This window comes from Salvelinus sp. IW2-2015, linkage group LG3 (assembly GCF_002910315.2).
Source record: "Salvelinus sp. IW2-2015 linkage group LG3, ASM291031v2, whole genome shotgun sequence".
NCBI lineage: Eukaryota > Metazoa > Chordata > Actinopteri > Salmoniformes > Salmonidae > Salvelinus > Salvelinus sp. IW2-2015.
In genome coordinates this window covers 23,780,786-23,797,441 of record NC_036840.1, presented here as the reverse complement: position 1 = coordinate 23,797,441, position 16,656 = coordinate 23,780,786, and the positions used below count along the sequence as shown (strand labels likewise).

The window sequence follows — 16,656 nt, the reverse complement described above, 5'->3', positions numbered from 1 at the left end:
AGTTAGGATTTTTGTTCATGATACGTCATCTGAACGGTATCTCGAAACACTGCGGCATTAAGATTTGATTGATATTATGGAGAGAAAAAAAACGTTTATATGAACGCTGATTTTCATTGTTGACCAGCAGGTGTCACTGATCTGCATTGTGTTAATCTCCGAGTAATGAACCGTTTCTCCGCTTTTCGGCACAGTTTGCTGAAGCCCCAAAGGCTTCTGAAAGCCACSGTTTCACATTACTAGTGACGTATGCTCTTCATTAGTATTATCGTAACTTCACTGAAAGAGGGTATAAAACTGCTGAAAGGTAAAACGTTTTACAAATGTGGATTGAATGCCATGCCACAGTAAATTATATGGTCAATGTTATCATCTCTCTCACGCACGCACACGGAGAGACAACGTTGCTCTATGCGTCTCTATCTGATTCATCGTCATAGGTCACTCACGGCAAAGTCCATCCAAAAGAAATTGGTGAGTCAGACACGCAGAAATCGAGAGGCCACAGCACTGACACAACAACAGGAGGAAAAACAAAAATGATTTAGAAAAAGTGGGATATGGAGACAACGTCATCACTAATAAAGTAAGTAGTTACTTCCTCCTAATTTCCCACATTTTGGGTTGCAACAGCTCATTCTGAGTATTTACGATATAAAATATCTCATTGGAATTTCAATTGTTCAATCAATTGTTATATTTTGAGATTCTGATTTGGTAAGCACGCTATTGTATACTTTATCACTCACCGTTGGTTACTTGTTTAGGTGTGGGTTGTTGAAGGGCCAGGGTAGGGCTCATCAACTATAATGAACAAWWWTWTTWTTTATTTAACCAGGTAAACTAGTTGAGAACAAGTTCTCATTTACAACTGCGACCTGGCCAAGATAAAGCAAATCAGTGCGACACAAACAACAGAGTTACACATGGAATAAACAAGCGTAGTCAATAACACAATAGAAAAAATAGTCTATATACAGTGTGTGCAAATGGCGTGCCGCAGTGTTTCGAGATACCGTTCCGATTTACGTTCCATGAACAAAAATATAAACACAACATGCAAAAATGTCAAGGATTTGACGGAGTTAAAGTTCATATGAGGAAATCAGTCAATTGAAAAATGTATTAGGCCCTCATCTATGGATTTCACATGACTGGGAATACAGATATTCATCTGTTGGTCAAAGATACCTTACAAAAAATGGGCCTCAGGATCTCGTCACGTWATTTCTGTGTATTCAAATTGTGTTTGTTGTCTGTAGCTTATGCCTGCCCGTGCCATAACCCCACCTCCATCATGGGGCACTGCTCACGCTCACAACGTTGACARCAGCAAACCGCTCACCCACATGACTCCATACATGTAGTCTGCTGTTGTGAGACCAGTTGGAAGTAATGTCAAATTCTCTAAAACAACATTGGAGGCAGCTTATGGTAGAGAACTGAACATTCAATTTTCTGGCAACAGCTCTGGTGGACATTCCTGCAGTCAGCATGCCAATTGCACGCTCCCTCAACTTGAGACATCTGTAGCGTTGTGTGACAAAACTGCAAACATTTTAGAGTGTCCTTGCACCTGCGTAATGATCATGCTGTTTAATCAGCTTCTTGATATGCCACACCTGTCAGGTGGATGGATTATCTTGGCAAATGAGAAATGCTTACTAACAGGGATGTAAACAAATTTGTGCACAAAATTAGAGAGAAATAAGCTTTTTGTGCGTATGGAACATCTCTGGAATATTTTATTTAAACTCATGCAACGTGGGACCAACAGTTTACATGTTGCGCTTATATTTGTGTTCAGTGCAGATTCAGCCGTGGGCCAATTTGTTCTGGTGCAGGTGGTTGGGGGACCGGGACATAATAAAAAATGTAGACTGCAAATTGACCCCAAGAAGCCTAAAGTTATATATTTGACTAAAACATAATCATTTCAAATCTTGATTACATTTGGGAACATTGTCCTGCGTAGGGTGCCGGCTTTCGGATGGGACATTAAAATGGGTGCCCAGACTGTCTGTGGTCATTCAAATTCCCATAGCTCTTGTAAGAGTAGGGGTGTTCACCCCGTTTTAATGGCTAAATCCCCAACCTGTCCAAATTCCATCATGGCCACCTAATCATCCCCCTCATTCCTAATTGGCATATATCACTTCTCACCTCTCCACCTGATAGCTGATGTGTGGTGAGAGTTCTGGCACCAAAATAGTCGCCGTGCATCACTGAGGTTGGTGCTACACATTGATGGTGGATGAGGTGAGTTTCCCCCTACTATGTAAATACTTTGAGTACCTCAGTTGATAGAAAAGAGCTATATAAATCCAATTAATTATTATTATTTGTATACGATCACATACAGTATGTCTCTCTATTATGCAATACTTGGGAACAGATTTCCCAATTTAAAATCACTTGGAGCTGATTTCCTGGTGTTTTTACAGTKTTTTATGGCCAACAATGAAAAAAAATTATATAATTATATATCGTTTTTTTTTCTTTTTCGGGCCACCAGTTGGGGAACCCTGGCCTAGGGAGTTGGCAAAAAGGCACAGTGACAACAAACCACTCGAACAATTGGAGTTGGAATTATTTCCACACTTTGTCTCACAGACTGTATTGCCTCTACTACCACATTCATAGATGTTAACTGCTGTAGCGCCTATTGACGATAGCAAAACTCCCCCGGTCAGAAGAGACTAAATGCCCCAACGCTTGCTGTAAACATTATCACACATCACTTGTGGTACTGTTTTGGAGACATAAAGAAGTATCATATCAGCGAGAATTTTTTTTCAAAAAACAAAAGTTTAAATTACTACACACCTCTTTATAGGGTTAGTGCTCACAGCCATATCTCCATGTTACAGCGCTTGTGTAGTAGAAGTGTAGTTTATTCGGATGGAGGCACCCATAGCTGTATGGATCTGTGCAAAACTGCTACAGTTACTGCATATTTCTTTATTTGAAGGGTTCTTTCTCGCTGATGAAAGGGCCATATGTTTCGAAACCCGTATCGCAAGCGATGATTATTGACTTTTTCTAAACTTGAAAACACAGCGTCTGGATTGTAGTTCACACGAGCCAGTCGTGGGCGAAGCTAATCGCTTAAACCTGTAAGGAGAAGGCAGAATGCCTCAGTTTTCGAGAGCTACACTACATGACCAAAAGTATGTGGACACCTGCTTGTCGAACATCTCATTCCCGAAATCATGGGCATTAATATGGAGTTGGTCCCCCCTTTGCTGCTATAAGAGCCTCCACTCTTCTGGGAAGGCTTACCACTAGATGTTGGAAAATTGCTACGGGGACTTCCTTCCATTCAGCTARGAGCATTAGTGAGGTTGGGCCCTGATGTTGGGRGATTAGGCCTGGCTCGTAGTCGGCGTTCCAATTCATCCCAAAGGTGTTRGGTGGGGTTTAGATCAGGGCTTTGTGCACTTCCACACCAATCTCGACAAACCGTTTTTGTATGGACCCTAGCTCTGTGTCCCGGGGCATTGTCATCCTGAAACAGGAAATGACCTTCCCCAAACTGTTGCCACAAAATTGGAAGCACAGAATCGTCTAGAATGTCATTGTATGCTGTAGTGTTAAGATTTCCCRTRACTAGAACTAAGGYGCTTAGCCCGAACCATGAAAAACAGCCCAAGACCATTATTCCTCCTCCACCAAACTTTACAGTTGGCACTATGCATTGAGGCAGGTAGCGTCCTCCATGCATCCGCCGAACCCAGATTCGTCCGTGGGACTGCCAGARGGCGACGTGTGATTCATCYCTGGAAGAGAATGCGTTTCCACTGCTCCAAAGTACAATGGTGTCGAGCTTTACACCACTCCAGCCAARGCTTGGCATTGTGCATGGTGATCTTAGGCTTGTGTGTGGCTGCTCGGCCATTTTATCACTCTTACTAGCTCTCAGTGAAATATTTGTATACCAAATCAATCTTCCATAGTGCAGTACAAATGTATACATTTGTATACATTTGTATCTATGGACTAGGTAGAAGTTGTCCCTAACCGCTGATACAGTCAGGTTGTACATCCCCTTCATGGTTCTGGTTAGGATTGGTGTGTGTGGTAATCTGATACAAGAATAGGGCAACTTCAAGCCTTCCCCGAGACRTGTTTGCGTGACAATGACCGTAGGRGTTGATAAAACCGCATAAACAGATCTGGYACRAGGCAAATTCTACATCAAGCTGGCTGTGTCTGGCCTTGTGAACATCTTCTTACTCCTCTTCCTCCACAGGTCTGTSACCAGGCGGGTGTGGTCGTCGGCCCCTGCCCATCAGAGACCGTTCAGGGTGTGTTCCCATGACAGGGGCACCAGGAAGGGCATCACAGCAGGAACCCTGGAGGAGCTGAGAGAGAGGGTGAGAGAGAGACYGACATGATGAAAATACACAAAGAGAAAAAATAAAGAAAAAAGGGGTTTATTTTTATTATAAGGCCATGAGTGACCATGTGACCTGACCAGGAAAAGCTCTGGGCTGTAGTTGTATAAGGACAGGTCTGGGATCTGGAGCACTTGCCAGAGAAGAATGTATTTGTGCCTTCAAAATACATACACTGTGTCTGTATGTCCTTTGAATATATCTACCTTTGTTGCTATTCCAGGTGTGCCAGGCTTTAATGCTGTGTTTGTCCAGTCTGGCTGTGGTGCTGGTGTGTGAGGAGGATGGGACAGTGGTGGACTCTGAAGACTTCCTGATGTCTCTGCCAGACAACACAGTCCTCATGGCCCTGGAACCTGGACAGACATGGAAAACCCCTCCGGTAGGTATGTCCTGATCTACACTACCGGTCAAAAGTTTTAGAACACCTACTCATTCAAGGGTTTTTCTTTATTTGTACRATTTTCTACATTGTAGAATAACAGTGAAGACATCAAAATTATGAAATAACACATGGAATCATGTTGCAAAAAAAGTGTTAAACAAATCAAAARATATTTGAGATTCTTCAAATAGCCACCCTTTTCCTTGATGACAGCTTTGCACACTCTTGGCATTCTCTCAACCAGCTTCACCTGGAATGATTTTCCAACAGTCTTGAAGGAGTTCCCACATATGCTGAGCYCTTGTTGGCTGCTTTTCCTACACTATGTGGTCCAACTCATTCCAAACCATCTCAATTTGGTTGAGGTCGAGGGATTGTGGAGGCCAGGTCATCTGATGCAACACGCCCATCACTCTCCTTCTTGGTAAAATAGCCCTTACTCAGCCTGGAGGTGTGTTGGGTCATGGTCCTGTTGAAGAACAAATGATAGTCTCACTAAGCTCAAACCAGATGGGATGGCGTATRGCTGCAGAATGCTGTGGTAGCCATGCTGGTTAAGTGTGCCTTGAATTCTAAATAAATCACAGACAGTGTCACCAGCAAAGCACCCACACACCATCACACCTCCTCSTCCATGCTTTACGGTGGGAAATACACATGCGGAGATCATCCGTTCACCCACACCGCGTCTCACAAAGACACGGCGGTTGGAACCAAAAATCTCAAATTTGGACTCATCAGACTGAAGGACACATTTCCACCGGTCTAATGTCCATTGCTCGTGTTTCTTGACCCAAGCAAGTCTCTTCTTATTGTTGGTGTTCTTTAGTAGTGGTTTCTATGCAGCAATTCAACCATGAAGGCCTGATTCACACAGTCCCCTCTGAACAGTTGATGTTGAGATGTATCTGTTACTTGAACTCTGAAGCATTTATTTGGGTTGCAATATCTGAGGCTGGTAACTCAAATTAATTTATCCTCTGCAGCAGAGGTAACTCTGGGTCTTCCATTCCTGTGGCGGTCCTCATGAGATCTAGTTTCATTATAGCGCTTGATTGTTTTTGTGACTGCACTTGAAGAAACTTTCAAAGTTCTTGACATATTCCGTATTGACTGACCTTCATGTCTTAAAGTAATGATGGATTGTTGTGTCTCTTTGCTTAGTTGAGCTGTTCTTGCCATAATATGAACTTGGTCTTTTACCAAATAGGGCTATCTTCTGTATACCCCCCTACCTTGTCACAACACAACTGATTGGCTCAAACGCATTAAGAAGGAAAGAAATTCCAAAAATTAACTTATAACAAGGCATGTCTGTTAATTTAAATGCATTCCAGGTGACTACCTCATGAAGCTGGTTGAGAGAATGCCAAAAGTGTGCAAAGCTGGCATCAAGGCAAAGTGTGGCTATTTGAAGAATCTCAAATATAAAATATATTTGGATTTGTTCAACACTTTTTTGGTTACTACATGATTCCATATGTGTTATTTCATAGTTTTGATGTCTTCACTATTATTCTACAAAGTAGAAAATCGTAAAAATTAAGAAAAACCCTTGAATTAGTAGGTGTTCTAAAACTTTTGACCAGTAGTGTAGGTATCTCAACTTGAATGTGTTTTGTTAGCACAATATGTACATGTGTGCACACCCTTGTCAGATGATTAAAGATAAGTAGGGTTGTGAGTTTTTCTCTCCCACATGACCCGATCAGGAAAATCTTAAAGGCCCAGAGTTTTTCCTGGTTAATAATGTATAATATATGCCATTTAGCAGARACTTTTATCCAAAGCGACTTAGTCATGCATGCATACATACATTTTACGTATGGGTGGCCCCAGCGCGAAACAAACAGTAGCAGTGCATGGGTAAAATCACTGGGGAAGCCAAGCCAGAAAAAAGCCATATTACAACCTACGTGTTGTGATAATTGCGTTGTGTGCTCTATAACCTGCTAGTTCATATGCCTTGCGASTGTGATATATAGGCCTAATGCCGAGACAATAAGAAAAGACASTGGCAGAATAAATTAAACCACACCTTTGTTTCATCACAAAACCGGAGAGCAACCTCTGTCCGGTGAAGTCCACAAAGCATATTACATGTAACAAACAGTTAGGTGACCTACAGCATGGTCAAGCAAGTTAATGTTTCCAAAATTTTCAGACTACTCAATAACTATTGATTTAGAACCACGGAGTTACCACCATTCTAGCACCATTTCACCATCATCAAATCATGCTTAGTCTAATACAGTGACAATTGTATTTAGTCCAATCAGCGTAAGCTAAATATGATGTGGCTCTCCATGGTTCTGATTTCTGTGTGTATGTATCTGTGTGTGCGTTCGTGCAAGTAGAAAAAACATGTTGACTCACCCTACTTGTTGAGAAARGCCAATGCCATCCTCTCTTTCATGTTGACGAAATGGTCTATGTCATACAGTACACGGCTTGTATTTTTTGTTTTCTTAAGCTACCTGGCTAAAATGCTTGCTGGCTAACCTAACTTCCTTTCATGGGCAATGTTAGCTATTTAACGTTAGCCTTCTACATCTAGCTACATATTGAACTTACATCCTCTCAGGCCAGGGGRCCATTGTATACATTTATGGTTGGATCAGAATTGCCATTATAATCATTGGCCAGTACAGAGAATTTTAAGTACAACCACAAGTCCAAATCCCTGTCTTCATCCATGGCTAATTTAGGAAAGGGACAATTTTAGCTAGCTAGCTAGCCACTGGAGGACAACAACACAACGAGATATAACAATTAAAGTTGTTTTTGTCKGTGACCTATTGCTCTCGATGTGATTGGAGTGAAGCCAAATCCAAACTGGCTTCCCTTTACATTTTTTTTGTGTGTGCCAGGACCAGTCACAGTTGAGTTCACTCGGTTTAGCTCAACGCTGATTGGCTATTATTTGATACTTTTTTATCAAGGGAGGCCAACCGCTAGCTGGCATCCCTTGCATTCAATGCTACGGGTGGCAACAATCTTATACTCTTTGACCTGACAGCATCAGATAGATGGCCTACACATATAGAGACAGAGGGGGCGCTGTGAGCTCTAAACCAACAATGCTACCGTCTCTCCTGGAGTAGGGTGCTGATCTCGGGTCAGCTTTGCATTTCGCCCCACTAACCTGATCCTAGATCTGTACTTAGGGGAAACTTCATCCTGGAGCGTCTCTCCCTCTCACACCATATCCTATGCTAAACCTACAGGGTACAACGCTCTCTAAAGCCCAAGACCCCAACCAGCCGCGGACAGGAAAGGATATAGCCTGCGTGACCTTTGACCTGTACCGGCAGAACCCCAAGGATGTGTTTGGCTCCCTGAACGTGAAGGGCACCTTCTCAGGCCGGTACTCRGTCAGCGCCGACTTCAAATGTCTGGGGCCCAAGAAAGTCCTCAGGTGAGTAGAGTAGAGTGGAATGGGATGGGAGGAAGTCTTGTCCCTGGTGGAATGTGTCTGTAACAATGGTAATTTATAATACTCTCTCTTTCCCCCTTCTCTCTCTCTCAGAGAGGCCCTCCGCGTGGCCTCCACCCTCCTCCAGGCGGCAGGTCACATGTTYATCTCCTCAGCTAATATGATCAAGCGGCTCATCGAGGGAGCAGAGTTCTGGCAGCCCCAGAGGGCGGAGGTTGCAGAGTGCAGTTGAGGCTGTAATTAAGGCTTTTGAGGCTAGAATTGAGTCTATGTACAGGTCCAATCTTAAAACGAGCTCAAGTTAGGACATGMCCCTATAAAGTATTGCTCTAGGATCAATGAAGAAGAGAAGAGATCCAATGTTTATTAAAGCTGAACACAACAACCACACTCGTAGTAATACCAATTGCTGCAGCGCAACATTCCTATTTGTCTGTTGCATTTTAAATACTGTACCATGTGTATGATAGCGTGATGCAAGGTTGTGATGAAGCTATGTGCAGAAAGACAATTACTCACATGGGCGTGTTGTAAAATAGGATGCATCTATTTCTATAAATTTTGMGAATTTCCCATGAAAGTAAGGAATTGAATAAGAAAAAAAAGAGTAGGCATAAATGTTTTACTTTCTTTGTAGTTTCTCATCACTGTCTCATTTTGTGTTCAATAAATGCTTTCAGTTGTTACATTCAGACGGTCACCTGTCAACAAGGTAGAGGTTCGCGATCCAAAATATAAAAGAAAGATACCCAATTGCAGAACAAGGAGAACAGTTATTTTTATTCACAAAAGGGAAGAAACCTGTTCACCACACAAAGAACCAGATACGACTCAACATGCTAGCTCTGAGATTTTGATACTGCAGGCTATAGCGGAGTTAGTGAAGTCAAAATAAATGATCGACTTTCTTACTACCGATAAGGACACACCTTATGRTATGTCCCAATAATCTCTGTTCTCCCAAAGTGTGCACTTGTTCACTTCCCTTAATGGACTCACCCCTAGCCCATGTCTACATCAATCCAATGATTTTAACTTTATGGGGAGAAATGAACGCGCAAGTGCACACCTCAGGAGGAAGGAGAGATTATTGGGACGCACCCAAGGACATAGGTTGTCGCAGGTCTGGTAGTTTCCCCAATTSTTTACACCCTGAACATATCAAACAAGGAACATCAATGCAATGTCATAGAAACTTCCCAGCATAAACCCGTGATGGGGCTTGAAACATGAATTGACATTTGAATGAATAACTGAACAGGAAGTGCCAGTTTCAATAGTGCTACAACTAAAGTAGACTAGATCATAAACATAATCAACAACTTGTAACATACAAACAGAATGCTGCCTCATTTGTAACAATTCCTAATATGTAGCCCAACAGTCCCCTTTCAGCACCCTCCAGCATTACAGCAGGGGTGTGACTCAATACTCAGCTTCCTTCTCCARCACTGCAGACAGGTGAGTTTCAGATCGATTTCAAGTTTCAACAAATAACATTTCACCTGTTAGGCCATGCTGGATCAGTGCTCCTAGGCGAGAGAGCACAAGGAGAAGAAGCCTTTTTATACTATCGAGTACCCCCAAGTCTGTCCCAGCGGTCACTCCAGCTTCACGCCATTCATAGGTCTCAAAGTCCCAGCTCCATCCTCCTCCCTACCAGCCTCCCCATTAGCACTATGAGTCACGGTACGCAAAGACGGCACGGAGGAGGACCCCGATGGACCTGTTTCCTCAGTCATCAACCAGTCCCTCTGCCGTTGCCTCTGCTTCTCCCTAATCTGCGCCAGGACCTTCCGGTGCTCCTCCCCACTCATCCAGCGTTCCATGCCCTTCTTGACGTAGTAGCGGGTGTCTCCGAACCACTGGGTGAGAGCCTTCCGRGAGAGGCCTGTCTGCTGCTGCAGTTGCGTGTAGTCCCCTTTGTTGGGCCACTGGCAGGTGAGGAAGAAGTGTCTCAGGAGCTCCAGCTGGGCTATTGTCTTGTTCTTCGGCCACGGGCCCATTTTGATAACTTGCTCTTCTCCGTCGTCATCGATGAATTTGGTGATCCCCACCGCGTTCCGCTCCATCTTCAGTTCCTTCTTGATGTTCTTTTCCCATCTCTTAACTCCAGCTCTGTCCGTTTTCTCTTTGTCTGCTGCTCCCGTCTTCTTCTTCTGTACRTCCGCTGGTTCTTTCTCTTTCTCCTTCACCTTCACGTTTGACCTAATCTGGTGGGTGGTGTTAGCGGGGTTGCCATGGACATGGTTACCATTGCGGCTCCTGCTTAGGAAGTCGACATCATCTACTTGACAGACCCTTTTCTTCGTCGGTGACGGTCTGACCCTGCTGTCAGCTGGCGGTGGTGGTTGCGTCAGACGCTGACTAAGCTGTGTCTGTGACGACAGGAGGCCGTTGGGCTGCGACTGGCCGTTCTCTTCAGACTCTGGGTCGGCCTTGACGCGGTGGTGGAGCAAGAAACGCCGGTTGCAGAACCACTTGCGGATGTACTTCATGTGGAGCCTGGTGAGGGCCTGCAGACGCTGGAGCTCCTCCTTCGGAGGATTTGTGTTACAGCCGAAGCTCCGCCACAGCTCTGAGTGAAAGTCCTGACAGTGCCTCTGGGGTTTGACGTTTTCGTGGGTTTTGTCGGGGGCTTCTAGGGTTTGCCCTGTGGTTGTMGGGGGCGCCACTAAGCACAGAGGGACTGGAGGTGAAGGGTGTTGCAGATTGGAGTTATTGGGTGCAACAACAGGGTGGCGTTTACGGCGTTTTCGAGGAACGGGTGAGGAGGACTCGAAGGACAGGCTGCTAAGCTGATTGGAGGTGGACACAGGTGAATGTTCGCTCCTGTTTCTCCTATCATCCTCCTTACTGAGGGGAGGCAATACCTTCTCTTCTTTCTCTTTTTTGTCCTTCTCCTTCGCCTGGTTTGGTCCGCAAATCTTGCACCGTGCCATACAGATCTCTTCTGCATCCCAGCTGATCCCATAGCGGAGCCGCTGGACCATGAACCACACTCTGACCTAAGATAAGGACAGGATAAGATTGGTTGTTTTCACAAGAAATGTGCTGCTGACTCCTAATGACTACAGGAAGGGGCTGCAAATGGAAAGAAGCTGAGCAAGGACCATGTGTTGGTAGTTTGCCCATGCTATGTCGAAGTCAACTAGAAGTGGACAACCATGTATCAGGGCAAGAGGACTGGGGACTGTACAGGGGACTATACCTGGTCCAGATGCAGAGAGCAGCTCTGGGCGAGCGACGCAGTCTCCCCCAGCGTCGGGTATGGGAACACGTTGAAGGCCTCTATGAGATAAGCCACGCCGTCCAGTTCCTGGGTCTGGTCTGAGCACGCCCACAGGAGCTTCAGGTGCTCGGAGACCAGAGGCAGACACACCACGTGGTTCTGGTTGAGGTCGAAGGGAGCCGGAGCAAGATTGTAGGGGGACGCTGTGCCTACCCTCCCCTGACTTTTGGGGTACATTATCCCTGTGCCCCCCTTGCTGCTGTCAGCGGGGCCTACAGGAGGGAAGGGAGTGGGGTCAGGGATGGAGGCTGGGTACCGTGGTTGTGGTATAGGGGTAGCTGATGTTAGGGCTGGAGCTAACTCACTCTTCTTTGTGAGCTTAGCAGCTGGATCTGGATGCTTGTCCAGCTCTGCTGTCCGCTTTGTTCTGGTCATCACAGCACTCTTATGGTAATGGATATATATAATTTAAAAACTCCTACGTTTTTTGTATATTCTTTTCATAATGTAAAAAACAAAGTTGGCTAGCTAGTTTGCTACTATAGTTAGAACTGCTTTGGACAAATTAGCTAGCTACACTTCCATCCATGTGTTTGTCATTGTTGTGTGTATATGCATTCCGTGCATGTGTGCGTATCATGCGTCTGCGCGCTAACCACTGGGTGTGTGCAATGCAATGTAAGTAAGCTACAGTATTTGCTACTGTTAACCAACAATGCTAGCTTGCTAGCTAACTATTTGCTAGCTACTATAGCTAACTGGGATTTATAGTTAGCTAACTAGCGCTACTTATCACTGTTATTATCCCAACAACAAATAGTTATCTAACAGTACTTAACGTTACCATTAGATACCATTAATCGAACTCACAGTATGGCTGTTTGCTGTGCTTCAGTGTTGTTTCTCATACCATGGGCACCGTATCCATGACCACGTAGCTAGCTAACTTTAAGCGTCAACCCTAGCTACATGCCACCGATTATTATTTTTGATTACAGGATMGATGGATTCAGGTTTACATGTAAACTTGCACTTTGTCTCCCCCTGTTGGCTGTGTTGTACATCTAACATGAGTTCCATTAATTTATGCCCTGGATCCCTTTCTCCCGGTTTCCACTAGATACAGTGGTGGAAAAGGTACCCAATTTTCATACATGAGTAAAAGTAAAGATACTGTACCTTAATAGAAAATGAATCACGTAAAAGTGAGTCACACAGTAAAATACTACTCGAGTAAAAGTTTCAAAGTATTTGGTTTTAAATGTAATTAAGTATCAAAAGTAAATGTAATAGCTAAAATATGCTTAAGTTTCAAAAGTAAAAGTATAAATCATCCAACATTTCTTATATTAAGCAAAACAGATGGCACAATTTCCTTTGTTATTTTAATTTATGGCTAGGCAGGGGCACACTCCAACACCCAGACATAATTMACAWACGTGTGTGTTTAGTGAGTCTGCCAGATCATAGGCAGTATGGATGACCAGGGATGTTCTCTTGACAAGTGCTTGAATTGGAGCATTTTCCTGTCCTGCTAAGCATATGAAATGTAACGAGTACTTTTGGGTGTCAGTGAACATTTATGGAGTAAAAAGTACATTATTTTCTTTAGGAATGTTGTGGAATAAAAGTAAAAGTTGTCAAAAATATAAATAGTAAAGTACAGAGACTTACAAACGACTTAAACGATAACCCTTACCTAACTCTTACTTTAACCATTTAAAATGTCAACTTCAATGGTGTAGGTACTCTCAATGATTCAGGATGGCACTGACCGATTCCARAGCCACAAAGTCCAAATTTGCTACAAAAAGTTATAAAAAATGTGTGTTATACATAAGGTTAGCAGTGTGGTTAGGATTAGGTTAAAAATACAATTTTAAGAAGATAAATTCTAGAAATGGGCGGGGTTTAGACATAATATTGGCCGTATTTAAGAGGATCAAAACGACTGCAGGCGACTGCTGACTGACTGATCTACAAAGCACCTTTCATCAAAACGACTCATTATTATTTGTAGATCAGTCAGTCACAATTTACCCATGATGCGTTGCGGGTTTGAGCCTCTCGAACACGGCCTATGACTGTTGCTGTGTTAATGACACATTGGAGCTGAAGATTCGAATCACGTTCTTTACCACTACTTTACGCACATTTTGGTGGTCACCCAACCTCGAGTCCGTTCACATTTCCCACTGTCCATCGTAAGTTTTCACTTAGGGCCCTCAAAAGGCTAGGGCCGGCTTTGACTGCATGTGCTGGTATGGATGTGGGTACTCAGACCCGCAAGCCACTGAGGGCCCTCATGAAGACTTCAGATTTTTTGTGGCCCCCACCCCTATCCAAGTTGGCATCCCTGATTTAGCTCTTCTTGAGACGCTGTTGAGTTTTGGCCACATGAGAGAAGCATGTAACCACGTGCACAATCATCCTAAAACCTCCTAAGGAATTTGGTGGTGTTTTTTGTCTTCCAGTAATGTTATACTATGCTATTACTATATTTGGGTATGTTATGTAGAATACTATCATTATGTGATCTTGCAGCCATTGATTCYGCTTTGACCTAACTTTATTAAACAAGCACCATTCGCCAGAGTAACATGTTCTCAGGAGGTGACCCAGCCATTGCCAGACAGTATGGAGCGCAGCAGTGGGGATGCCCATGTGGAGAGGTCTATCAGTTTCAACAGCAGTCTTACCACCACCGYAACCTAATGAGTGAGTCTCACCAGGGTCCCATGTGCAAGTGTGAGAGGGTTAATGGTATGCTGTATATAGAGGAATTCTGTGAGCTTGTCTAGGCAATATCTTAAATGTATTGAYRTCAGTTTGGATCCCGACTATTGTGCTGCCATGCTATGTTGTCGTCTTAGGTCTCTCTTTATGTGGTGTTCTGGCGTCTCTCTTGTCATATGTGTTTTGTCCTATATTTTTATTTAATTTTTAATCCCAGGAGACTTTTTGRCTTGTGGTAGGCCATCATTGTAAATAAGAATTTGTTCTTAACTGACTTGCCTAGTTAAATAAAGGTGAAACAAAATAAAAAATATTGTGTCTTACACTGGCTAGATTTCAGTTAACATACAAGGCAGGACTTTGTCTCCCCCTGCTAGTTAAATTACTCACCTATCACAATGTTGTTCCATTGAACTTCCATCTTTTCATGTCCCTTAATCACGTTTCATTGACCTCATCATTGTACAATAAATAATGTAAATATTCAGTTGATTGAATGTAAATGCTGTGGTTTCTGTCCAGATATTMTGAAATGGTTAATTTACAAACAGGTCTGAGGAATACATTGCCATTTTCTTAAGGTGTGTAACTGACTAGTRTTCATTATGTCTGTATATTTACTTTACTTCATAGTGTTTTCCAGGATGATTCATTTTCATATATTTTGGTATTAGTCAAACATGTCATGCCGTTTTTAAGCCACATTTGTTGTTGTTTCAGTCTTGTCAGATCTGACCAGTCGGATAAACACTCCAAACAGCCTACCCGACCGCTCGGGGTCGTCCGCATGGTCCTAAAGCACACCGTCGCCTGGTTTTGTATCACATTCCAATAGTAAAACTGAAAATGCAATTTCAGAATGACATGTCCGCCCCAGTGAAAGTTGCGCCCCTGGTTCTGACCAATAAAGAGCATTCCATATGACTTGTTTCACCGTTTGTTTTAGAGCAATGGTCACCATCGACCGGTCCATCTCCAAGGCATTCCTAGTCGATCACCAAGCATTTAGGTAAAAGAAAACAACGATCTTGCGTCGAACAGCGCAAGATGTGCAAGCTGTCAAATCAAAGGCACTCATTTGATATAAAGTATTTTTTAACGAAAATTAAAACGTCCCAGTTTGTTACTTTGACGAGGTTGGAGTAATAACATGTTCAACTACTTAAGACATTGTCTCGAATCCAGAAAATGAACAGCTAAAGTAGAATTTTTCACTTCTCTCATTGACTTCTCAAACCCAGGCCTGGTCTGCGTCGCAAGCTTTCCCGGAAGTGTCACGATGTTGCMTCTCTGGGTTTAGAAACTTTGTGATGAAGCCTAGCGTTCCTTATTTAATTGTATTTATTTCGTACAGTTGGCYGTAGGTGCACTTTATTCAGCAGTCCCAGCAAAAGGAAGGCAAAGTGTTCCCATTTTGAACCATTTCATGTGTCTGAATATAGAYCTCTGCCTACCCTGCAGGCCCAGAGAGCAAATCAAGTGCKCCTATAGGACTACAACACTTTAGCTSAGCTCACCTATCTGCAGTTTCCTCGAGCCAGAGACTAAAAATAAGCATGGAATGCACAGCAAAATGTATACTGTGAGATTTTAAAACCCTGACTACAGAGAGACTCCATGAATACATCAAAGAGCTGATGTTTTTATGAGTAAGTTCATGTTTAAGTTGTTATTCAGCACTGTCAACATGTTAAGCCATAAAATGCACGTTCTCCCTGCTTCCACTCACGCTACAACCATCACTGCAGCCGCAATGAAGAAGTATAGATGGCAAAGTGTTCCCGATAAGCTTGCGTTTGTTATTATTAGCGACTTGTCTTTTCTAACATGAAGGACTATTTCACTTTCTCTGGTCATAGGGGTAACAACATTAATTTGTGCATGAGGCAGAAATACGTTTTGACATCYGCTGGAAAACTGTCCCCTTTCCTCAGTGGAGGGAAGGTAGAGCGTAGGGACGGTGAGAGGCAGCCTCACCTCTGCTCCTTCTCTCCCCTCAGACTGACCATCAGATGCAGGCCATCAGTCCAGAAAAAAAAAAAAAAATGTAATTATTATGCTCACTCAGCTGTGCCTCACAAGTAATACAACAAATGATCAATTACCAGTGGGATCATACACCTAACATGTTTAAATATGATTTCAAAATGGTCTGAGAAGAACAACATTAGCAGGGCAATTCAAGCATTGCCAATATGCAGTGACAATGTATTGGGCCTATAGCCTACAGCACAAACCTCATTGCTACACAACTGTTTAATTGGTTAATGTTGCGTAGGCTTATGTTTTTTTTAAATTCATGTTGTATTTTGATTCAGAAAGTGATCTTGACTCAGAGAGCATTGTTTATTGTTAGTTCATTGTTCATTTTAAGAGTAAATCTTAACATGACAGAAATATCCACATAATATAGTATAGTATACAAAATACAGTACATAAATAAACTGTACTGTTTGATATGTCATACTGT

General features: G+C 43.1%; 2 protein-coding genes across 3 annotated transcripts; one reads left to right on the top strand and one right to left on the bottom strand.

Moving 5' to 3' along the window:
* The first annotated feature begins 452 nt into the window (after window positions 1-452).
* LOC111953174 (lipid transferase CIDEB) lies at window positions 453-8,910 on the top strand. The gene is made up of 5 exons (XM_023972270.3): window positions 453-586; window positions 4,253-4,376; window positions 4,621-4,779; window positions 8,010-8,200; window positions 8,312-8,910. The coding sequence occupies exons 1-5, from the start codon at window positions 561-563 to the stop codon at window positions 8,448-8,450; spliced, it is 639 nt and encodes a 212-aa protein (XP_023828038.1). The 5' UTR covers window positions 453-560; the 3' UTR covers window positions 8,451-8,910.
* Window positions 8,911-9,724: 814 nt separating this feature from the next.
* LOC111953172 (homeobox and leucine zipper protein Homez-like) lies at window positions 9,725-12,403 on the bottom strand. 2 transcript variants are annotated; one of them, XM_070435466.1, is made up of 3 exons: window positions 12,321-12,403; window positions 11,430-11,894; window positions 9,725-11,226 (listed from the first exon to the last, which is right to left on the bottom strand). In XM_070435466.1, the coding sequence occupies exons 2-3, from the start codon at window positions 11,883-11,885 to the stop codon at window positions 9,820-9,822; spliced, it is 1,863 nt and encodes a 620-aa protein (XP_070291567.1). In that variant the 5' UTR covers window positions 11,886-11,894; window positions 12,321-12,403; the 3' UTR covers window positions 9,725-9,819. The 2 variants fall into 2 exon arrangements, with proteins under 2 accessions (XP_070291567.1, XP_023828024.1); XM_023972256.2 differs by lacking the exon at window positions 12,321-12,403 and having other exon boundaries at window positions 11,430-11,969.
* Window positions 12,404-16,656: the final 4,253 nt, after the last annotated feature.